Below are 25,402 nucleotides of genomic sequence, written 5' to 3' on the forward strand. Positions count from 1 at the left end.
ATTCTGTCATTGTGTTACCACTAGGAGTTTTTATTTGTATTTAAAATTGAAAACAGTGAAAGAGTGCAAACTGTGAGATGTTCATTATTGAGTTGGTTGTTAAGCACAGATTTTAATTCATATGTGAAATAATGTACTGAATCTGAATAATATCCTTAAAATTGAAATTCATTCTTTTAAAATTGTACTCATTTTAAAATTAAAGAACAAATCAAGAAAACAAAGATGGTTGCATGATGATAATTGAAAATGGTTTCACCATATGGTGGAGAGAGTTGCTCTGGGTGTCAACCACGCCAGGTGCACCACAGATTAAGGCTGCATACAAGCCTTGTGCTCACTCCATCCTTCTCTGAACACTCTTTTCCTTTGGTTTTCATGAAACATGCTCTCCCAACTTTTTCCTAGCTAGTAGTCTCTCCAGCAGTGTTCACACCTCCTCATCCCTGAAAACATCATATTTCTCAGTGTTCTGTGCTAGCTAGGTCGTCATCTCTTCTTAACCTACAAGGCTTCTGAACGATCTGGCTTCAATAACCAACTGTATGCTGACGACTCTCAAATCTATTCCTTAGCTCAAATCTCTCTCCTGAAATAAGCTGTTTACCTAACTCTCTACTGAGCATCTTCTTTTGAACATAACTTAGATATCTCCAATCCAATTGTCTGAAACTGAGTTCATTAACTTCACCTCCTCCTTGATCGGTCTGGTAAACTAGGAACCATCCTTGATTCACCCTTTCCCTTCCTCACCCCTTGGCCTCTCAATCACCCAGGCTGACAAATATCTCTCCTAAATATCCCTTATCTGCTTCTTTGTTGTCACAACCATTAGGCTGGCTACACCACCACTCTCCTGCATAGCTCCAATAGTCATTTTCTACGTTGTAGACAGAGCTCTTTCTGAAGAGTAAATTGGATCACATCACCAACCCGCTCAGCACCGTTTAATAACTTCCATAGTCTTTATTTACAAGACAGAGGTAAAGAGGTCTCCTTTTACCTTTACAGCCTTATCTCTGAGCCACTGTAATCTTACTTCAGTTCTTTTAATATGTTTCAGGTGGCCAGGCACAGTGGCTCACGCTTGTAATCCCAGCACTTTGGAAGATGGAGATGGGCAGATTACCTGAGGTCAGGAGTTGAAGACCAGCCTGGCCAACATGGCAAAACCCCGTCTCTACTAAAAATGCAAAAATTAGCCAGGTGTGATGGTGCTCACCTGTAGTCCAAGCTACTCAGGAGGCTGACACAGAAGAATCGCTTGAACCCGGGAGGCGGAAGTTGCAGTGAGCCGAGATCTCGCCACTGCATGCACTCCAGCCTGGGCAACAGAGCAAGACTCCGTCTCAAAAATAAATAAATAAATAAATAAATAAATAAATAAAATGTTTCAGGTTCTCTCTTGTCTCCAAACCATTGCTAATGCTATTTCCATGTCTGATGTTCCAAGGAAAATATTATTTCCTCTAGAAAGCTCGACTGCCTCTCAGATTTGTTAGGTGCTTTCCTACTGCACCCTGTCAGAGCACAAAATGGTAATCGCAGTTTGTCTGTCCCCCTTATTAGTCTTTAAACGAATTAGACTTTAAATTCTAAAAGCAGCTATCAGATCTGTCTTGGTCCTCATTGTATTCCTAGGACCTTGCTGTAGAGTGGGTGCTAATAAATATTTTTGTTAAGTGAATGAATGTATGTATGAATTGCTTTGGCTCTAACTGGAATTTGTCTACACCATAGATCGTGGATGCTTTGTCTATGGTTTATAATATCAATTGTTCCATTTTGACTTATTTCATTCCTAGAAAATTTGTCCTATGCTTTGTTATTTATAATCACATTAATGATTTATTTCAGAATATACTGCAATATAAAAAAATGATGCATGCTAAATAAAATCTGGCAGGTTTTTTTTCCCCCACCATTAGGAAGGAAATGGAGGTGTAAATACATTTAAAGTTTACCATGGGGTGATGGAATGCAGGACTTTTGGCCAACCTTAAAACTGTCCTTTCAATTTTAAATCCATACACCAACAGAGGGGATAATTTTAAGTCTCTCTTTGTTCAGAGCTTCAGGGGAGAGTGTGTAGAGTGGATTTTTTCCGATTCAAAATGAAGAGATACATGAAAACTACCAAAGTCAAGGCACTTCATAGAGAAAAGTATGATGCTTTCATTGCTGAAGAGACCCAACTAAAGTCTAATGCAGAGGATGAGAAAGAAAGAGGGCTTGTCATATTCTTCAGCCAGCACAACCTTCCCTTCATGTTGACATCAACAGCAGTGGTGCCTCCCGGTCTGATGTTTACATAAAGCTGAGAGTCAACTGGATACCCTGGCTCCATGCTGGCCCCAGGCAGAGCTGACCACAGCAGGTAACAGGCACCTGGACGGGGCTCCCCATGGGCCATCAGGGGTTCTCATCAGCTTCTCTTAGCCGGCAGATTTTGAACAGTGGGTATGTTCCAAATGTGTCAGGGCATATTTTTCAAACATCACTGCAGATTCATTCGTTATGTCTTGCCTTTTTTTAGACCTTGACAATAAAGGGACAGTTTTAACCAAGGAAGGGAAAGAGAAGCTCGTGCACACTGATATTTTATGACATGCTAGGATCCACAGTGAGATTAACCTGTTTCTTTGAGATCTTTGGGGTCCTATTATCTCTGACTCCTCATTATTTTCCTTTCCAAGACAGCAATTACATCTTCAAAGGGGGAAGATTCACATCACACTTTCATGTTTATGTGCTCTGAATTCCTATGTATTTCAAAGTGTATACCTCAAGGTAAACTTGGAAAAAACACAGGCCTCTGTATTCTGCTCCAGTTGTTTGTGTGTGTGTGTGTGTGTGCGTCTCAACTTAGAATATGAACACCTCAAGCACAAGAATCTTCTCTTTGCTTTATTATTCTCCACAGGAAATACTTGATACTAAAATTTTCACATGCACATAAAAAAGACAAAGATCTGTAACATATTTTGTGCACGTTTAGTGAAGCCTGTACTTACCCTAGGAAGACATTTAGAGGAACAGAATTTAGAGAATTAAACTGGACTTTTTCATATTTCATTATTTCCCATGCAGTAGCAAGTAATGTATTACATTCTTAGGGCTTCTGTAAAAAATCACCATAAATTTGGTGGCTTAAAACAATAGAAATTTATTCTCTCACTGTTCTGGAGACCAGAAGTCCAAAATCAGTTACACGGGGCCAAAATCAAGATGTCTGCAGGAACACATTCCTTCCAGAGGCTCTCAGAGAGAACCCGTTTCCAGCTTCTCCCAGCTTCTGGTGGCTGCCAACGTGTCTTGGCTTGTGGCCCCATCACTCCAACGTCTGCCTCTGTGGTCACATTGCTTTTTTCTCTGCTGTCTGTGTCAAGTCTCCCTGCTACCTCTCTCTCATAAAGACTTGTAATTGCATTTGGTACCTGTCTGAATAATCCATGGTAATCTTCCCATCTGAAAATCTTAACCTTAATCATATCTACAAACAATATTTTACCATCTAAGGTAACAGTCACAGGTTCCAGGTATTAAGAGATGGACATCCATTTAAGGACTATATTCAGCCTACCACAGGTGGTGAAGGCATTGTCTTAATAAAAACAAATTTCCTCTGGGGTGCAAGCAAGCCAAGGGAAACAGAAGATAAGAAGTACAAGCTGTGATAGAAAGAACTGCCCTCAATAAAAATTTCATGCTGACCCTGTAATTCAGAAATCAATGCAAAAAATAAGCTCCTGACTCTGGAAGAGGATGGTGTTTCAAAATTTTGTGAGTCAGTTGTTTAAAGTTGGGATCTTACATCACTTTTCTATAGAAATAATAATACTTAAGACAATTTTGATTCTAGTGAGCCACTAAAGCTAATTAAACATAACTGAGGTATAGAAATAGTTTACTTTTGTCTTCTAAGAATCTATTCTATGGAAATAATCAGAATGCAAAAACTCAAAATGTGTTGCGAAGATGTTTTTAGCCACATTATGTACCATAGCATAAAAAAAGATAGAAGGGAGAACTTAAATATGCAACAACATGGAAAGGTTTATGCAAATTATAGAATATCCACATGATGGAATGTTATGCAACCATATTAAGTTGATGTAAAATTGTTAGAGACATGAGAAAATGTGCATACAACACTGAAGTGAAATATTGACAATATGTTTTGCTCGTGAATCTGTAATTTGGACAGAGCTCAGTAGGGACAGCTTTTCTCTTCTCCACTTGGCATCAACTGCAGCAGCTCAGAGGCTGGAATCATCTGAAGGCTCACTCACTCATATGTCCAGCAATGGATACCGCTGTCAGAACACCTACACCTAGGCTTTCAATGTGACCTTGCCTTCCTCACAACGCAGTGGCTGGGTTCCAAGAATCGTGTCCCAAGAATGAAAGCCAGACAGAAACTGTATCACCTTTCATGACCTGACCATTAAAGCCAGGTAATGCCACTTTTGTCACCTTGCATTCACCAAGGCAGTCCCAAGGCCTGGCCAGTTCTAGATGGAGGTAAAATATGACCCCACCCCTTACACAGAGGTAAGGTTCTGACACCAGAAATATTGTCTGGTCATTTTTGGAAAATAGAGCCTGTCACACAAGGACACAAGCTATATACAAAGCGTAATCCTGATAATGTTAAACACAAAATCATAATTACTAAACACATAACTAAACACATAAACACATTAGAAGGAAGTAGTAATATTTTATATAAATAGAAATAACTAATTTTCTTTCTATCTTGGTGGTAGAACTATGGGTCATTTTTATTCTCCATGTGCTTTTTGGAATTCATCATAAATTTTAGGATCAAATATATTTGCTGTGAGTGAAAATACAAACTGACTTATTAGAACAGAGAGCATGTGAACAGCACTTAATACAACACCCTTATACGTAATATATTATGTAATCCTGGCAATAATCTGGTGGGCAAAGGGGACAAAACTCATTTTCAGGCCAAGAATCTGAGACTCAGACAAGCTTACTGCTAGTCTGTGGTGGATCTGGACCTCGAATACCAGGCTTTTGACTCCAAAGTCTTGCTTCCTAGTGTATTCTCGTTCCATGGTTTCTCCTTTAAATGGATTGGAAATTGCAGCTAATGTGTGTCATCCTCCAGGCAAGAATCTCTCTGCCATCTTCATGCTCTTCATTGCCATAGTCATACATGATCCCTCTTCCCTCTCCATAGCATCTTTTTTGTCCTAGAGGTAGGTCTTGGGAAAGGGAGAATGAAAACCTTGGAGAAGCTTCTGAAAAGGTTCAGGAAAAAGAGAAAGGGGAAAGGCAGAAGTTGGAGATGAGGGCTTGGGAGAATTCTCTTGCAGTGAGAAACATAAGCAGCAGTATACGGGCAATTTTGGCTCCTGTTGAAAGAGGGCTGAAATAGCACAGGGAGGGATTGAAGCATGCCTTGATCCTTGACTACACTGATGCTGAGATAAGATAGATGAGAAAAAAGAGAGCAGGGACAACTTTCGGAAGGATGGCCGTTTCTATAAGGAAGAGGAGAAGTTTCGTAGGATAGAGCAGTAAAGGAGTGATTTTCCAGTTCTAGAAGCTGTTCATAAATACAGGAAGGATTTTCATAATGTGAGTGCTGGTAAATCAGAAATTGCCGCTAAATCTGGGGGGGGGAAAGGCTATTTAGCTTAAGAATTCAATGGAAATTAAATGAATTGAAACAACCCCAAATTTTCTTTTGAGTTGAACTTTGCTTTAGAATATATTTAGGTTTAAATGGAATATCTCATTTTTTTAAAAGGAAGAACTTAGTCATATAAACAAACTGAAATAATAAAATCAGTAAATGTATATGGGTATACAGTTATCTGATACTATAAGCAAGCATCCTTCTGTTGCTATACAGAGCCTAGATGAAAGAACTCATCCTCATTCATTTTGAGTCCTACGAAGTCAGCAGTACCGAACTCCATCAATCCCTTATTAGGCCTCATCATCTTCCTTCCAGTATGCAGATAGAGCTTATTTTACAAACTAAGCCTTTTTCTTTAGATTGGTAAATATTGTTTGAGCCCTTAAGCCCTTAATTTTCGCATCTAGCCTATTGTCCATAGTCTGAAGAGGGAAAGCAAACATTAAGATATAATCAAATTTAATTTTGTGATCAAAAGATCAGTGTTCTATGCTCCAGAAAATCAAGTATTAAAGGAAGACATTTAATGAATGCTCACCAACGTTTCTGATTCTTCTTCTCCTAGGCCTATTATATAATTACATTTCCATCCCCTTTAGGTTGAGCCGACCAGTACTTTGATTAGTGCAATGCAAGGAGAAGTGTTTGGTCCTTTAACAGTTAGGGCTCCATTCACCACATTCTTTCCCCTCTGCCATGATAAACAGTGACATTTACAGATAGTGGAGGCTTCATCACCTTCGGCACCAGAGAGAGGATGAGGTGGAACAGTGTCCCCTGCCAACCCAAGATGGGCAGGTATCAAAAAAATTAAATAAACTTTTTTGGTTCTCCGTCACGGAGAGTTTAGACTTGTGTGATACCACCACACAGTCTTTCACTGGATTCATACATTCGGGGAACCTGGTGGGCTTGGAAATGATGGTTAAACATTTCTTGAGCATCAGAGGGGTAGGAAATTTAAATTACTAGAAGGTAAGCTTCCAGCCTCTGAACATGTATCAAAAACAAGTGAAGGAAAACTTATCTCCACACAAAACCCTGAACACTAGTAGCAGCTTCATAAATAATTGTCAAATTTTGGAAGCAACCGAGGCATCTTTTAATAAGCTAATGGATAATCAAACTGTGTTACATCCCATACAATGGAATATTATTCGGTAATAAAAAGAAGTGAGATATTAAGCCACAAAAAGACAGGAAGAAACCTTAAATGCACATTACTAAGTGGATGCGTCACTCTGAAAAGGCGACATACTGTATGATTTCAACTACGTGACAGTATTGTAAAGGGCAAAACTGGTGGCAGTAATCAGCCATTGTCAAGGGCTTATCGTAGAGATGAAGATAGGGATGGGTGAATCACAGGGGAGTTTTAGGGCAGTGAAACTATTCTATTGCCAAAACCCATAGAACGTATAACACAAAGAGTGAAGCCCAGTGTAAACTATGGACATTAGTTAATAACAAGGTATCAATACTGGTTCATCAGTTGTAATAGGTATATCATATTAATCAAGATGTTAATTTAAGGGAAACCAGGGGAGTTGGAAGAGGGGGTATCTGGAAAATCTTTGCACTTTCTGTTTAGCTTTTCTGTAAACCTAAAACTGCTCAAAAATTCAGCTAGAAAAGCAAATAAAGGATATTTTAACTTAACAAAATACCAAAGATCCATTTACATGATTACAAAGTGAACAGGTAAGTGGTGGCAGGTTGTTGAATTGAGGGTTGGTCTGGTAGGCTTAATCGTGGAATACTTCGACTCACACAAAGGGTCATACATTTGGATATTATCCAGAAGAGGACATAAAAAAAATGAATGAGCTTCTTGGAGAGAAGAGCATAAAAGACTAAGGTAAACTGTGGTAAGAAAGAATAGTCTTGAAAAGTAACTGTAAGTGATTTTGTCTTCATGACCAGAAATATGCCATCCTATGGACAGAAATAATACTGCATCAAAACACTGCTTAAGCAAGTTACCCTGCAGGAATGTTAATTCCAGTATACATTTATTTGGTAATCAGAGATAAGTAGGATAGAATCACTTTTGTAATGGCAAAGCCGATCTTTCAAAATGCCTCACAGTGGAAAGGAGGTTTGCAGTGTGTGAGGAACCCTGCTAACGCCCACTCAAGTGCAACAATATAACTGGTAAAAATTATTTAAAAAAACAAAAACAAAAAAACAGGCCAGGCACAGTGGCTCATGCCTGTAATCCCAGCACTTTGGGAGGCCAAAACCGGCAGATCACTTGAGGCCAGGAGTTCAAGACCAGCCTGGCCAACATAGGGAAACCCCATCTCTATTAAAATTCAAAAATTAGCCAGGTGTGGTGGCGCACACCTGTAATCCCAGCTACTTGGGAGGCTGAAGCACGAGAATCGCTTAAACCTGGCAGGCAGAGGCTGCAGTGAGCTAAGATCTTGCTACTACACTCCAGCCTGGGCGACAGAGTTAGACTCTGTCTCAAAAAAATTAAACGAAACAAAACAAAACCAAACCGTCTGTTTTGCTAATGTGATATGGCATATGAAGAAACAGTAATAAAGAAAATTTCTTAAATCTAGATAAGAAAAATGAGAGTCCATGGCACTAGAGCCATGGCCTGCTCCTACTCTCCCTCACAGTTTAATGTGATGAAGCTCCACTCAAGTCGGGTGTGGCCAGGAAGATGAGGTTCTCCCTCCTCAGCCTCTAGTTAAGGATGACGGTATCTCTTTGGGATTGGCAGGAATTTCTCATCCCTGTGAAGCTCCATGTTACAGGGGCTAAATTCCAGGCAAATTTCTTTGGAAATCAGGGGCTGTCTTCCTCTACCCACCCCCGCCTTCTCTTGCCTCCACTCTAGGTGTGCCAGGCCAAGAATACTTGAGTGTCATTGCCTTCACCCCTGCTCACTCATAGGATAGAGGTTCCCCACTGGAAAAACAAGCTGAAAAGACCAGAGGCAACTGTCTCTACCCAGCTCCCTGCTTCCAAAGCAGGGGTGTCACTCTGTGAGAAGTAGGCCACTATCTCTGTCCCCAGATCTCAAGCAGTGGCTGAGAAATTTTGCCCAGGGGATGTGGCAGGCCATAAGAACAAAAGGGCATATTCTTTTTTCTAATTGTTAAGGCAATTTGGGTACCTAGGCATGATGTTTGATGGTATATTTCTTAGGTTGCTATTTGGTTTGGTTTAGAGGGGGGAGAACGTGGTTGATAAGGCCTCTTATCTCTCTGTAGTCCATAGTTTCAAATCCCAATTCTACCAGTTTACAACCTTACCCAAGGGGGAAAGATGCTGAGAAAAACAAATTTTATTTTAAATATGCAGACTCACAAGAAACTTCCTGTCTTCCATGAGAGTAAAAAAGTATGACTATCCTCTATATAGTTAAGTTAGAAGTCTTCTTGGTTTCCTTAAGCTAGAAAGGAGCTTATAGGAAGAGAACAGCATAGGGAAGATCCCCCTTTCCTTAGCAAAGCTAGGGACATTGTAATTCGAACTTCTCTGTCCTCCTGCTAAATACATCTAGCTGTCTCCATGGTCCTTCTAAGTCCATAGATACCCACCTGAAAATGCCCCCTTTATTTGAGAAATACAGTCTTGAAGCATGGCCTCATATTGGGTAGAGATCATAATGAGTCCTCTTTCTCAGTATTTCTTGGTGAGGGAAGAGGAACTATTCCATCCCCACTGTAAACAGATCTCCTCATCCTGGATATGCTCTATATTTACATTGTTCAGAGCCATCTGGAATGATCTAGAATATAACAAGAGTGATATCAACCCAGACCTTACTTTCTCTCTTTGGGGTGGGGTGGGGATAGGAAATGAGGTTTTTGAGGGGGGCAAATAAAATGTAATAGTTAAAAAATAAAATGTTGATTACATTAATTTCTGGCATCAGAATAAAAGGAAATCATAACTATCAGCACAGCTCCCCAGCTACTCAGGAGGCTGAGGTAGGAGAAGTGCTTGAACCCAGGAGGCGGAGGTTGCAGGGAGCTGAGATGGCACCACTGCACTCCAGACTGGGGGACAGAGCAAGACTCTGTCTAAAAAACAAAAACAAAAACAAAAAATGTATGTACTAGGCACTCACTGAACGTAAGATTAAGAAGATGCACTTTCTTGCCTTCGGAAGGAATACAAAGTTACAAAGTAAGTTGTTAACCATTGTAATAAGTGCAATAAGCATTTGGTATTTCAAAGGGCTGAGAAACACACTCTGTCTGACAATAGTGAATTAGGGAGGGAGGGCTTCTTTGAGGAAGTAAATGTGTTAGGTTTGAAAGATGAACAGGAGTTTACCAGGTTCAGAATGAGCAAAGGAAGGAAGTATTTTAGGCAGAGAATGTTACATGACTGAAGTCACTGATGCCAAGAAAGCAGGAGCACTCAGGAAATAGTGATACAAAGTTGATATAAGAGATAAGCTTTTGTTTTCACATCAATTTAATACACTTTTATTAAGCACCCACTGAATCACCAAAAACCGGTGGTTTGGTCTTCATAGATAAGTTGCCACCCTCAAAGCCCTCTACTGAAGGCGCACTCATGCTACGTGCCAAGTTCATAAGTGACACTGGTTTCTTGCATTTCCATACCGCCACGGACCCGGATTTCCTTGGGGATCTGAAATAGCCTAATTCCAGCTTCTATGCTGGTGAGGGTATTATCAGTAAGGAATTAGTTGAACCATACTCAGCAGGAGAGTATATTCTCTGCTATGATTGATTCTGGATAGTTCAGAAGAATGCAATCCTATGAAACATGATATATTCATTGGCTGATTTTCAGGACAGACCATGAATTCTGATCCCAGGCTCACCGCAGTACTATCTTCAGCTTCCCTGATAAAAGCAAAGCTTCTGAGATGCTCTTGCTATTGTTTGGAGGAAGGTATGTTTCAGCAGGTAATTAGGTTTTTATTGGCAAAATCTGCAAAGTTCCCATTCTCGTTTCAAGAACCAGTTTCTCTTATCAGGACTTTCCCAGTAGAGATCATATTTCTGCAGGAGATTTGAGAAGGCAGAAGAGAGAATGTCTGACCTGGCCCAGATAGATCATGAGCCCTAGGCTAGAGGTGACTAGGGAGGCTGGGACTTGCCTCAGGGACGTGGTTGCGCCCCTACATTATACATTACTTAGTTTCCTTCCAGACAGGGAGGGGAGCCTTTCATTTTTTTGTTTGAGATCACCTTTCATTCATTCTCCCATTTGGCATACATTTGTTGAGTAACTGCTATGTATCAAGATATGAACCAGGTGGCTCATGCCTGTAATTCTAGCACTTTGGGAGGCTGAGGTGGGCAGATCACTTGAGGTCAGAGACGGGCATGGTGGTGCACGCCTGTAATCCCAGCTACTGGAGGGGCTGAGGCAGGAGACGGGCTTGAACCCGGGAGGCGGAAGTTGCAGTGAGCCGAGATTGCACCACTGCACTCCAGCCTAGGGGACAGAGCAAGACTCTTTCTCAAAAAAAAAAAAAAAAAAGATATATACTGGGCACTCACTGAATGTAAGATTAAGAAGATACACTTTATTGTCTTTAAAAGGAATGCAAAATTACAAAGTATGTTGTTAACCATTGTAATAAGTGCAATAAGCATTTGGTATTGCAAAGGGCTGAGAAACACACTCTGTCCTACAATAGTGAATTAGGGAGGGAGGGCTTCTTTGAGGAAGTAAATGTGTTAAGTTTTAAAGATGAATAGTTTACTAGGTTCAGAATGAGCAAAGGAAGGAGGTATTTTAGGCAGAGAATGTTACGTGACTGAAGGCACTGATGCCAAGAAAGCAGGAGCACTCAGGAAATAGTGAGTTCTTATTTGGGAATGTTTGAATATGGAATGATTGGTGATGATGCACAGAATGCTGTTAGAGGGTAGGAGAACGAGTTGAAAAGGTGAAAATGCAGGCAGAGCCAGAAGTCTAAGGAGCTTGGAGGACACAGAATTAACCCCATGGGCTCACACTGGACACTAATAGTTGTATCACTTTTGTTCGGCTAACACATGGATTTTTCTTGTTTTAAAAATATTTGAATTAGAATAACTTTACCTCCTCCATTTAAGGTAGAGCCACCCCTTCCTACAGTATCCCACCAGAAGCGTTACACTCTTTACTACTCCCCCAGGCCCCTAAAGACAAGTGAGTGTGCAATTTCATGAGCCATAAAAAGTCACCAGAGGATTTTAGGCAGATTTAACAGATTTGTATTTTAGAATGGTTGCTCTAGCAATAGTGGCTATTATCACAACTGGGAAGGGGAAGCAGGCAGGCCAAGTAGATGCTAGAGCAATAACTGAGGTAAGACATGATAACGCTCTGGGTTAAGGCAAAAGATATGGGTTGTAAGCTACAGATTAGGAAAGTCTTCAAAAAGTGGCTAGCATAAGAAGAATCTGCTGAGGACCAACATTTTTAGAAATAAGTAAATTTCCAACAAAGGGATAGAAGAACAAATTGGGGAGAATGGCTGTATACTGAATTCAAGATTGGGGCATGTTGAAATTTAGCTAATAGGTTGACAAGCTGGATATTCATGAGTGGTAGGAAACAGAAGACAACTAGACAATTAGAAGGAACTTGGAATACAGTATGAGGTGCTTGAAGACATAGGGATGGCTGTTTCTGCTCAAGATGTAATGAAGGAAGAGACAGCTGTAAGGCAGAATATCGGCAGTTATGGGAAAATAAATCTGTTATGAGACCAGATGAAATTAGCATTAAGAAGAGAGCTAGGAGACACTGGGTTGTGAAAACCAAAGAGAAAAATGGGTCAATGGCTTGCCCAGGCCAGAAATGCAAGTAGAAGGAGTTGCTGCTTCTGACTCAGGCCTGCCTGTTTTCTGAGTGATTTTTGATTGCTACACTCTTGGTATATATCATCTATAATAGTCAAAGTAGGCCAGAACTTCACCCTTAAGCATCTCAGTCTCCCCAGAACAGGCCTTTCCAGAGTGAACTACAAGCAGGAAATCTCCCCTTCAGAGGGCTGTCTATTCTTTGGCAGGTAGACCTGACTTTAGTAGTAAGGGCACAAAATTCTCTGGGATGCAAGCAATTCCAAAGGGATCTAAAAGACCATCCCTACTGCTTACTTTGGAAAGATTATCATGATTATCTTTATTAGCACAGAACTATGTAAAGTGAGGTCGATTTTATTATGGAGGTGAAAGTGTGGGTAGGGGCAGGTAATCATGCTTGAGCCCACTAAGCCCTAAATTCATCTACCCTCTGGTCAGACTATCCCCAGAGTTTAGCCATGTGTAAGTCCCCATTCTTGACTCCACTTAGGAGATAAAAATCTCTTTGTGGATGTTGTTGGGGGTGGGGAATGGAAGTTTTTTTTCCCCCCCACATTGTTGTCAACTGCCCTTAGAAAAGCAGAAAAGAGCAAAGAGCTCTATGGACAAAAGCCCAGATTTTTATGGACACAGGGAAAGGCCACTGCAGCTTTAAAGAAACACTTTCTCTGTTGAAGTGGGGTCGGAAATGTAATGGAAGTAGGTAGCAAACTCAAAGGTATGGTCTTGTGAGAAAAAGTATTTATTCGTTATAGGAAAGCAATCAGGGAAAAGGGAGAGAAAGGCCTTCACTAGAGATCTAAAGCTTATTGATCAGTGTGTGTTACAGCATTGAACCCACTGGTATTATTCCCATACTTTAGTCTCTCCCACAGACTGGATTGAGCCCATTTTTATCCACATTAGGCTATTAGCACTCTAAGTGCTTTTCTAATGGACATTTCCCCCCCAAAAGTAAGGTAATTGAAAGGAGAAAGCCATGATTTAGAAGTTGCGGAAGTGGCGAAGGTTTGTATTACAACTTTGGTTTTTGAAAGTGACTACAAAATTATGAAGGGGAGAGAAACAGGATCTCTCCCAGTTTACCTAAGCATTTCTATATACTCAAAGACGCCACTGTGAATCAAACAAGAACGTAAGAAAACTCAGAAGACATGGGCAGAGAAGCAAAATGGCCAGGTACGATGTAAAATGTAACGAGGCTAGCTAGCACATCCAACCTGGTGCTAAAAGTCTTTTAAGGACTTGAAGCTGGCTTGTGGAAAGATTAGCTATTAACGTTTGCCAGAGGCAACCCTTCGGCCTTTGGAGAAAATTGTAGTTTTCCAATGATAAGAAAATTACCCCATGGTTCTATTCTTGAATTATTTTATCAATTAGCTAAGGGAAAATACAATCTCAGACAATGCACTGTACCTGCACTGCGGCTCTATTGTGTGGCATCATTCACATAGCTTTCCAAAACTGTGGGCTATGACAACTATAAAACGTTAGGTCATTTTCTTTTCCAGATGTGATCTCAGAGGTGAATGTTTCTCAGCTAAAGTGAGGAAAATGAATATTCCAAAAGGATTGCAGCTTTTCTTAAGGTTTGGAACACATACTAAACGAAGTTTGGTAAAGGCAACAGAGGGAAAGCAGAAGGTTGTCTAGGACTTTGTGTCAACATAAAGGCTGTAAGAAGACTTTTGAATGTCTCAAAAATTCTCTTCTGACTGCAAAGGTATACTATTTCAAAATTTGGTTTACTGATTAAAAGGTTTATATGCATACTTTTAGACACTCATAAGAGGACATCAAAAGTGCAACAGCACCTCCCCAGGACTGGAATTTATGGGACTCTATTTCCTATTATTCGGCCTCCAACTCAAGTACATAAATTTTGGTTTTTAGATTGAGAGTCTTTAACTTATTTATGAAGATGGAATCTGAAAAATGTTGTAGATATTGTTGTACCAGCCACTTATAGAGAATTGGAGTATTAAATGATGCTAAATGCCAATAGCTTCCTCTACCAACCCTTATAAGGTGAGGTAGTATTAGATACAAGTTTTATGGAATAAACAAAAAAATTACCAGTATGCTTAATAATGAACATTTAAAACCTATTTCCTACAGCCAAACAGGTCATAGTTGAGTGATACCAGTGGTAGGAAAATAAATTTCAAAATTACTTTTGTTGATGATTTTCCACACTAACAAGCTTGAAATAGAACCTTATATAGTATGAGTGATTTTAATCTGAATTGATTTTTAAAGACCCTCCATATTAAAGTCACAGGCACTATTTTATAATCAAGAATAGCTAACTGGTGCTTCTCTTCATAAAAATCCCTCCTGGGCAATTCACTACTTGATGCACTTGTCAGGGTTTTTCACCATATAAATAAAAGAAGACATGGTTGTGCATCTCTCATTCTGTTATCATACAAATAGCAAGATGCAATTTTTCAACATTTTAATAATGTAGAACAGCAGGAAGTATTTTTATTACTTGAACATTTTTAGACATTTATAAACCTATTAAGAGAGAAGCTGCATGGATTATAATATACCTATCTGGGTCCCAGGAAACAGAATTCCTCTTTGGGAAAATGTCTTTCTCATAAATTATCATTATTTGTAAAAATAAAAATTCCTAAGCTGTTAACAGGGTACAAATTTTTTTTTTTTTTCTTGGAATCCACTGGTCTCTAATACTTATTACATATGTATGTTGCTTATCAATTACTCATTACCTATACACATACAGCATATATTTAAACATGTATACACGTGTACATACATACACATTCATTTTTGGAAAATTATTAAACTCCTTTTTCTTTTATTTAAAATAAACCACACCCATTAAAAACTGGATAAAAGCCTTCTGATAAAGTCTTATCCTAAAATGAAGTGTGTATGTATATACATATAGTCAACATTAATTTTGAATACTGCACAAACTATTTTCTAGTTTTAAAATTTACAGTGATCAACTAGTTACACACTCAATCACGGGAGAAAGGCTATAGGCTGATTGTCACTTTGAGTTATGCCTTAATTACCCTGTTTCTAGTGCACTAACTTGCTAGCCACCTTCTTTTTTGTCGCCTTTATTTTTCTAAGAAGGGCAAAACATCCTTGAAGATCACTGTTATATTCAGAGCAATGTGTTTTATGTTTATGGAAAACCTAAAAACCAGAGAAAGCCCACAAAATAACAGTCATTTCAAACCAGAGACAATGCATTTTTTTCTCATTTATTCAAATTCACTGCAGGAAGTAAACACTAAAAGATTAAAAAACAAAACAAAAAAATTCACACTGCAGTATGTACAGTTTCATGACATCATATGAAGAAATTAAATTTCTAATAAAAATGGCAAATTATATTACTGAGCAGATCGCATCAAACTTGGTTGTGTAAACACCAGAATTCTTACTATGAATGGTAATGTGCCTATATTCCAGTATTGCTAATACTGGGATACTCTTGGAATAATGTTTGCAATGGGATTAAAAAATTCATGAAAGTAGTTGTGTGAATTCTTTATGTTTAAAAGTGGTTGACGATTAAAAAAATTCTTTAAGACCCTTCGATTCAAAGCACATTCTTTCACAAAGCTTAAACCACAGACGTCATGTCCAGAAATGGAATACTGTCATGTTGGGATGAACATCTGATCTGATTTGTTAAGACATTTTGCCAAATGCACAGATGCACAGGGTCCCCCATGCACTTTTCATGCAGCAGGTAATCACAACTTAAATAAAAGGTTTATTCTATACATTTGTCCAGACTTGCAACTGTATACATACATGCACAACTTTTAAACCTGTCTGATTATATTTACACTTATACATGGAATATACAGGAACCAAAGAGATTAAAAGGCTTTTCTGTTGCATTAGAACAATACAAAATATGTATTTTTCATTAAGGAAATCACTATTTACATCACCTTTAAAAACCGATTTTAACATCTTCATGTAACAAGTCAATATATATATATATACATATTATATATATATATATATAAAATATATACTCTCACCAGTTTACTCTTCTGTAAGATGCAGCAGAGAATAAACAGGTAATGAATGCTACCTTACTGATGTCAATGAGCTGTAGTACCCTTTCACAAATGACTTTATTAGAAGAAATTGTCTAGATATCTAAAATAGTCCTTGAAAATGTGTATATGTGCATCCTTGTATCTACATATGCATAAACAAAGTGAATCTGTGGATGTATGCCCTTTCTCACTGTTCTTTAAAATCACCCTAAATTCAAATTGGGAACATTCTCCAGTAAATCAGAACAGCATTCTTCGTGGTCATGTTTATTGAAGTATTACATATTCTCATTCCTTTGTTAACAACAACGAAAACAACCAACCAACCAAAAAACAAAACAAAACCCACACACACACACACAAAAGTAGCAATGCTGGCCCTTGGTCTTTTCCCTGACCTAAATTTCACTCTCTTGTAACAAGGTCATTTCCCCCTACCCAAGGGAGAATACCAACATATTTTTTCTGACATACCTCTAAGGCTCCAAACCTTCCACAACGATCAAGAAAAATGACTTGTTTAAAAGCTTATTTATACAGTGTTGACAATAAGATTGTCATAGTATGGACATGGAATAGAATATATTCAACTGGCCAGTGGAATTTTATGTCAGAATAAGCCTATGCCTTCACTTCTCCATGATGTTGCATAATACCCACTCCTATTACTGTATAATATTTCCAGTAGCTATTTACAAATCATTCTGAGGAAAAATAACCATTTAGGGTTTTAGATCATATTAGGAAATCACACCTATTTTTAATATAAAAATCTTAGAAACCACTTCAAGTAGAACAATTTTAAATCAATATCCTTCTAACTAGTAGTGATTATAGAATAATTTTTGATAGGTCATTTGCTAACCTGGTTCACAATTGAAAACAAAATATCTGGTGAATGAATTGTGGATTGTACAAACTGAACATAAAAACAGACCTGTTTCACAATTGAAACCCCATGTGGCTTCAATAATACATTAATTTCTTCTAAGACAGTATCAACATGTACTTTTCATCACTATCTTAAAGTAAAAGATCCAATGGAGTGATTGTGTACAATTCTGTCATGTATATGTGCCCTTTGTACTTTTTATTTAGTCAATCTGAGTTTAGTGCCTTTCTTGGGTTTAAACTAAATGTTGTAAGCTTTGTTGGCATTGTTCTTAGGACAATGGTTTTAATAAAGGTTAAGGATGTATTCAGGAGAAGTTTCCAAACCATCCTGGAATCACCTGAGTTTGGTAAGTGGCCCTGTTTTTCCATCCCTAAGGCTAACTAAGTAGATGTTACTCATTAGAACACACAAATAATCACAGATTTTCCTGAGATGTTGAGCCAGATATGAAAGTTATCCCCTCCACCCAATTTTTTTTTGTCATAAAAAGTGTTCTGAACCCGATTTCCAAAGACATAACGGTAATATATGAACCACAATATTGCAAATTTTGAGCTGATGTGTGACTGTATTGGGGAAAATAGAGGCATCACATAGTTTTTTGTTTTTGTTTTACAGTCTCATGTTCTGAGGAAAGTCATAAGTCATGGTTCTCAAACACAAGAAACACCTAGAGAGCATGTTAAGATGCAGATGGAAGATTCCAGGTCCACTTAGCAGAGATTCTTGTTCTGTAGATCTGAGACGCTGCCTATGAATCTGCATTTTAAAACAAGTGCTCCAGATGGTTCTAATGCAAGTGGTCTGAGTTCAGCTTTAAGGAATCCTGGTCATAAGACTCGCAGGTACCACAGGAATGGTGAGAATTAACTTTTACAAGAGATGGTGAAAACTGTCCAAAGAAAAGCCATTTTGCTTCTGTTAAAAACAATTTCTTAAATATTCAACTTTTCAGGAAACCACCTAAAGATAAATGTTAACTTTTCTAATTCTGTAAAAGGAGGAGTATTAATTTAGTAAAGTAGTTAAAATACAAAAAATGGAAATCTGCCTTTTTTTTTTAAAGGATCTATCAAACTTCCCTCAATTGTAATCAATTTTTACTAAGTAGCACAAGGTTTAAAGAAATATATATTGAAAAGGATCAGGGTGGGACAGACACATTGGGAACCACAAAACCTCTTCCAAGAGTTAAAAATAAACACCTTTTTTTTTCTTTTTAGCAAAAGTGAAAAAATGTAAGCATATATTTTTCTAATGTATTTTTGAATTGGATAATAAGCTGTGAATCAGCACTAGGTTTTTTTTTAATTGGATAATTATCCTTTAAAGAGTTGTTTAACAGTTTGGACTTTAAAAATGTGTTATGTAGGCTGACTTCTGAAAAGCAAAATAAAGTACCCTAATAAAGGCAGCAAAACGCATTAATCCACTATGAATGGAGTTTTACATTTTAATTTATGCCTATTATTTATGTTTATAAAAGAATTTCATTCATAGGCTACTCACAGTTGTTATCTAATGCATACAGAAGTGTTAAACAACCAATTGCTAGTTCAGTAGTTTCCTCATGACATCTAATGTTAAGCAGAAATTAGTATGCATATTTCAACATCACCAGTAACCAATACTTTTCAAAATGAAAAATGTTTCAATTATACCATGCTTTTTTCAAATCATGCTCTTATTTATACAGATCTCAAGTTCATACTCATTAGTTTTAAAAAGATCCAAAACTGGATGGCAGGTACATTTTATTCTGATTCTTTCTTTATCGTTAGCACGTTTCCCAGAAGTCCATAAACTTCTCCATTTGCGCTGTGTGGGCGAGAAGCATTATTTCCCATATGGCTATTGTATGGGCTTCTTAAATTAAAGAAAGAAGCTTTCGTTTCTGCAGTAGGAAGTAACTCTTCTTTGACTGTGACCTGTGAGACACTTTCAGCAGATGAAGGCTCCCTCCAAATGTCCTTGTCTTGTGTTTCTCGACTGGTAACAGAATTGCCTCCTTTTTGGAGCATGTAATATAGTATTGGGTTGGTTTTGGTCAATCTTGGAGAGTCTTTTTCGTACTCATTCTTCTCCGCATCAGTGATAACCCACTTAATGGGTCCTTTCTCACTGGGCATGGAACACCCATTCAAAAGCCCAGATTCTGGTCTAGACCCTGCACAGCCCAAGTGCTCAGCGAAAGTAGGACTCACAGGAGTTTTTACTACACCTGGGTATGAAAATGTCCTGTTATCCATGCAACTGCTGGGCTGAGTGGAACTGTACATCAGTCCATTTAAAGAAGAAATGCTAAATTCAGGTTTGCTGTTGGTCACATTATTTTTGTGTCCTTTCTTTTTACTGTCAGCCACAGAGTTACTTCTGTGCGGGGACAAATCTCGCACACAGTTTTCTGAGAGAAGCAGCTGTTTCAGAACATTAAAGCTTTTGCTCTCTCTGGCCCAACTCCTGTGTTCACTTTCGCTGGCTGAGCCATGACCAGCAGGATATTTAAATTCAAGATCATTTCTGCTAAATTTCAGCTCTTCCTGGTTAAGCAAGGACCCATACAGTACTTCTGGGGCACTGTGATTGTTTGCAGCATCAACAATGTTGTTTTTCATCTTTTTAAATGGATTTTCTAATGGCTCAGTATAAAGCTTCCTTTTCTTAGGGACCATGCAAAGATTCTTTGATTCTAGAAGTGCCATTTCATTATTTCTGTGACTCCTGTCTGAATCATCTGCCAGGTAACTATCTTGATTTTGTCTTAGCAATCGACTTAACAGACCATTCTTGGAGAAAGAAAAATCCTGAGGTGAAACAGGCTCCGATTTAAAGTCTTCGGACACTGGTAAGGCAGGTGCGCTTCTTTGCACAGCAGGAGCCATACCCAAGAATGGGGCACTCTTAGCATCATGGCTCAAGTGCACATTTGTGTTAGGAATTTGTAAGTCATCACAAGGCTCAGATTTTATTTTCACCATCAATATTTGTTCACTTAAAGCTCTCTCTGAGTGTTCCTGAGTACTTTCATCTCTTAAGGGAGTTTTCTCTTTTTTTTCACTCTTCCCTTTGTTGGGGTTCCCCAGGAGCAACTGGAGGACAGTACGTCTTTCAAGCAGATTTTCTATTTCAGAACCAGAAAGCCCTGGTTCAGGACCTGTTGGTTGACTACTACATGCTTTATTTTCTTCAACTGCATTTGTTTTATTTGAGAGCAAAGGGCTATTTAACCTATCAATCATACCTATCGGTTTATCTGTGTTTCCAGTTAACAGTTGTTTGCTGGGTCTCTGCTCTTCCACTGACATAGATGACTGCATTCCACATTGTGCTAAATTTTGTAACAGCTTACTGGCACTAAAAGTTGCAGAGTTTTGTGCACCTTCGTTTTGGGCTGGTTTCTCTCCTGGTGGGTCTTTGCTTTTTGTAAGGTCCATTGAGTGGTTAGATGCAGTATTTGTTAGCTTTTCAGACTGAGTACTGCAGGCATATGGTGGGGAATTCCATTTGATGACCAGAGAGTGTTGAGAGAGATTGATGGGAGACCCTGCTTTGCTTGATGTAAGTAAAGGTGGAGTGCTCACTGGAGTAGTCCGATTTGCACCGGGGCTCTCTATCACAGAAGTCCTTGCATAATTTTGTGTATTGAACTTGCTCACATCATTGTGTACTCCCTGAGGGCTGGTGTTTTTTTCTACATTTTCTTCATTCTTATGGCCAAGTAGCAATTGAAGAAGTGTTACTTTCTGGTGTGAGTTTAGCTTAGAATTCTTTGAGGTATCTTGATCTTCTTTGATATCTACATCTGGGACTTTTGGATCCCAAGTGTTTAGCAAGGATTGAGTGAAGTTATCCAGGGAAACAGGTTGCTCAGATTCTGATTTTTCAGTTCGGTGTTTGCAAGACAAGTCTATGGGAACACAGTTGGAATAAGAACTTTCATCACCACTGCTGTCATCTGTAAAACTAGGATTGTTATCTGAATATTCATCAATAGTTGTAGGTGTACTACTTTCCTCAAAAATGCTTCCTCTCTCACTGTGACTGTGTCCATTCATTGGCTTAGGTATAGTCTGGCTTTTAAGAAGATGTAAAAGCAAACTATTGTTAGCAGCTTGTTTTATATTGTTTCTTTCCAGTGAGTTCTTATAACCTGCATTTTTAGGGGAAGAAGGAATGATACCCATTGGATTTTGAAACACTGTAGCACTACTTTTGCTAGCCATCAGTTTGCTTGATGATGTTCTTGCCTGACCATTAAGATGGCTTGACATTCCTTTTGGGAGCTGGAAACTGCCAACATCCTTCTGGCCATTTTCTTGCAATCTGGCCATAGCAGCAAGTCTTTCACTTGCTGCTTGATTTGCATTTTGCGTTTTTAAAGCGTGTTCTCGAGAATACTGCTGCAAATGGGCTTCGCTTGACAGAAGTAATGCTAACTGGCTACAAGCAACACTAGGTTTAGGTGAGGTGGCAGGACTAGCCCTTTTTTCCACCATGCTTGCAACAGCCTGTAATCTTGCAGCACATGACAACGGTTCACTCATGACCTTTGTTCCACTTTGTCCAACATGATGAGGAGACTCTGCAAACCTATCTCTGATGAGGTTTTTAGTCACATCAGGAAGATTCGTATCAGGCTTTTGATCTTTAACTTTACTTTTCTTCAACAAGGTTTTTAAGTGACTTGATGCAACACCATAGCACCTTAAATCCTTCTCCACTTTTAAAGAATCATGACTGAGGGCATATCCTTGCTCCTTGAGGCTCTGCCTGATTTGTTGTGACAGAGCAACAGTCTGCAGCCTAGAGCTGAATGACTGAAGCAAAGAGGCCAGTAATGTGCTATCCTGTTTGCCTTTAGGCACACTGTCAACCATGCCAGCTAGCAAAGCTTCCTTCTTTACGTTTAAATTCACGATAGAATCAGACAGCCTCTTCCGCTTTGCTGCATTCCAGTCCTCAGAAGACTGCAACAGTCTGGCTTTTTTGAGGTGCAGCATGCCAGATCCCTGATATGTATGTGTACTGAGAACTGGACCATTACTTTGACAGGTGGGAAATGCACTGCCAGAAATGTTAAAGTTCTGATCCTCTTCATTATGCCCAGCAGACTTTTTGTCAACGGCAGTACCTGATCCCCCTGCTGCCTGATGCATTAGTAATCCTTCTAGGTAAGTTAAAACAATAGAATCCTGGTGCACATCAGAGCCAAGCTCTTCTCCATGAGTCATGTTCAATAGAAGTGTTCACAAGGGCTTGGTTTCTATTCACTTTAAAGAATGGTTTTCTGTGGTGAGTGCGATGTAACTTTAATAAAGGAGTATCAGTTTATCACCTTCCATCGCAATCAGAGAGAGACGTACTGTTACATTCTGTCCAAGATTTCTTCTGGCAATGACAAGATAAATGCAGTCTGATCACAGAGCTGATCAACTTCTACGCAAGAAGGAGGAGAAGAATTCCTTAACACATAGGTCTGTAGCAGTAAGCAGATAGAATCCTTAGTGAATATATTCCTTTTCCTTCTTCATCTTTTGTTCCCCATTAAATGCAAGTATCAGTGTTCTAAAAAAAATAAAAATAAGAATAGTTAAGGAGGCAGAACTAGAATCATGTTATGATACCTACAAGCAAAATAATATAGCATCTGTAAGTGTATATATATATTACATATAAATAATCGACATATACATGGATTATAGTCACTTTAGTAATTTGTTTTATTGCCGTTCCTATTCAATTGAAAATGTCTACTGGAAATCCTGTGGGTTAATCCATACTGTTAAAATGATCAAATCATTAGAGAAGAGAACATACTTTAATGTTACATAGCCATCTTCCAAAGCTGCCAAGTCTCTGAATTTTCATAAGCACCTTTCTGCAAAGTAATGTGAATGTTCAGTCTCCTTTATAGCTTTATAGCTCTATAGGGGAACTAGAACTTGCTTCCTTACATTACTGGGCACTTAGGAAGAAACAAAAGTAGATGTGCAGAAAAAGGAAAAGAGATGCAGACTCTGATGAGTCTGATGTGGGGTTGAGGCCAACAGAACAGATTCATTTCTGACATCATCCCCCAAACACCAGACATTCCATAAGTAATTTTTAGAATTTCCGTTTTCAAAAAAATGAAACCACTAACAAGTTGAAGATTATTTTGTGAGCCTGTTCAAAGTGTGATCATCTTAATCATATTCATAAACATTAAAATACAGTCATAAACTTACCTACCCATACTTTTTACCATGACTTATTAAAGACAGAGAGGAGTGATTCTTTAGATGCTTGTTCAGGGCTATCAAGGGTTTAATGTAGTTCGTTAGTAAATCCTTACTCATGTGCTCTATGGAGAAGTCTTAATGTCAGGTCCATTCCTTACAGATACAGAAGACAGGGAGGGCATAAACATATATAAAAAGTACAATGGAGAATGCCAAAGACATTTTAGTCACAGTTTGAAAAATATTCCAATGATATTTATTATCTAAGAAGAGACCAAAAAAATTCCTATCACTAACACATACACAACAGAATAAGCAAGAACTCATTGCATTTCTGAAAACTTGATAGGTAAGTGTCAAAATTGACCTAAGGAAGGGGGGCCATTACACCTTTGGAAGAGAAGCTGGAATAAATTCCATGCAGTTTGTTTTTCAAGATGCCAGAACATTTTGTTCAAGTTATCAGACCTGAAGCTATCAACAAATACCTTGGTCTCTATGGAATTTAAAAGATAAATTTTAATTGAAAGACTACCCTGTAGCTTTTTAAGTACAATGCTTAACGCTAAGTCAAACTTTAGGAAATAATTATCTGATTGTATCAAATTGTTGAATTTATTGATTAAAAGGATAAGAAATGATAGCCAAAGAAAAAGATACAGAAAGGAGGCAGCAACAATTAATTTCAACTGTGTAAGGAGTAGGATGAGAAGAGACTTTCTTGAGATTCCAATGCCACCATTTTAAGAAGCTTTGCCATAATGTACTTAAGATGGATATTTTAAGAGGTTAATAGTGATATAGAAATGCAATGGTTATCATGACTGCCACCAAATATCCATTCTCCCATTTTCCTTTACTAATAAAACCCTGACTTGTTTTTCAGGGAGTAGGGAGGTATCCCAGCTAAACACTACTTTTTTCCCCCCTTTGGTTATATTTTACAATTGATGGCATGTTGCTTAATTGGAGGCTTATTTTTCTTTCTTAGTGGTATAAAACATACGGGTACATTTTACAACTGATAACATCTTGGAGTTGAGGAAACACAGTTTTCTAATTCTCTCAAAAAAACTTAATATGGCCGGGTACGGTGGCTCACACCTGTAATCCCAGCAATTTAGGAGGCCGAGGTGGGTGGATCGCCTGAGGTCAGGAGTTTGAGACCAACCTGACCAAAATGGTGAAACCCCATCTCTAGTAAAAATACAAAAATTAGCCGGGTATGGTGGCATGCGCCTGTAGTCCCAGCTACTCAGGAGGCTGAGGCAGTAGAATTGCTTGAACCTGGTAGGCAGAGGTTGCAGTGAGCCGAGATCGTGCCACTGCACTCCAGCCTGGGTGGCAGAATGACACTCTATCTCAAAACAAACAAAACAAAAATAACAACTGCTAATATACAATTAATTCTCAACTAGTTAAGACATTTAACAACCATTTAATGGGATATGCAAGTCCACTGTATTTCTCTCCACACCACTGCCAACCTTTTTGTTCTTGGGTAGACTCAAGAAAGTCAAAATCATACCAGTCATTTGAAAACTGGTTTGTAAACAGCCATAAAACATACTTTAAGAATAAGAATGAAATAAGGAACATCTTTGAGTTCATATTACTCCTGTTATTGCTTTCTACTTTTTACTGTGCATGATATAATTTGCAAAGTATTATTCATTGCTTTAAAAAGACTGAATTTACACATTTCTGAATTTACAAAGCAGATTTGCAAGTTGATTTAAAAAGGAATT

The 25,402-nt window shown here is 38.5% G+C and overlaps 1 protein-coding gene across 7 annotated transcripts in view; it reads right to left on the reverse strand.

Annotated features, from left to right (window-relative positions):
- The window catches only part of NRIP1 (nuclear receptor interacting protein 1), a 216,895-nt gene that overhangs the window by 96,392 nt on the left and 95,101 nt on the right, over positions 1-25,402 (reverse strand). For 6 of the 7 annotated variants that reach the window (XM_055373974.2, XM_031005226.3, XM_055373970.2 and 3 more), the window contains one exon: positions 15,709-22,998. The exons of the other annotated variant lie outside the window; for it this stretch is intronic. In XM_055373974.2, the coding sequence (XP_055229949.1) occupies positions 19,188-22,664 (3,477 nt within the window). In that variant the 5' untranslated portion in view covers positions 22,665-22,998 and the 3' untranslated portion in view covers positions 15,709-19,187. Of the gene's footprint in view, positions 1-15,708; positions 22,999-25,402 lie in introns of those variants that run through there. 7 annotated transcript variants of the gene reach the window in all.

Source organism: Gorilla gorilla, chromosome 22 (assembly GCF_029281585.2).
Source record: "Gorilla gorilla gorilla isolate KB3781 chromosome 22, NHGRI_mGorGor1-v2.1_pri, whole genome shotgun sequence".
Lineage (NCBI taxonomy): Eukaryota > Metazoa > Chordata > Mammalia > Primates > Hominidae > Gorilla > Gorilla gorilla.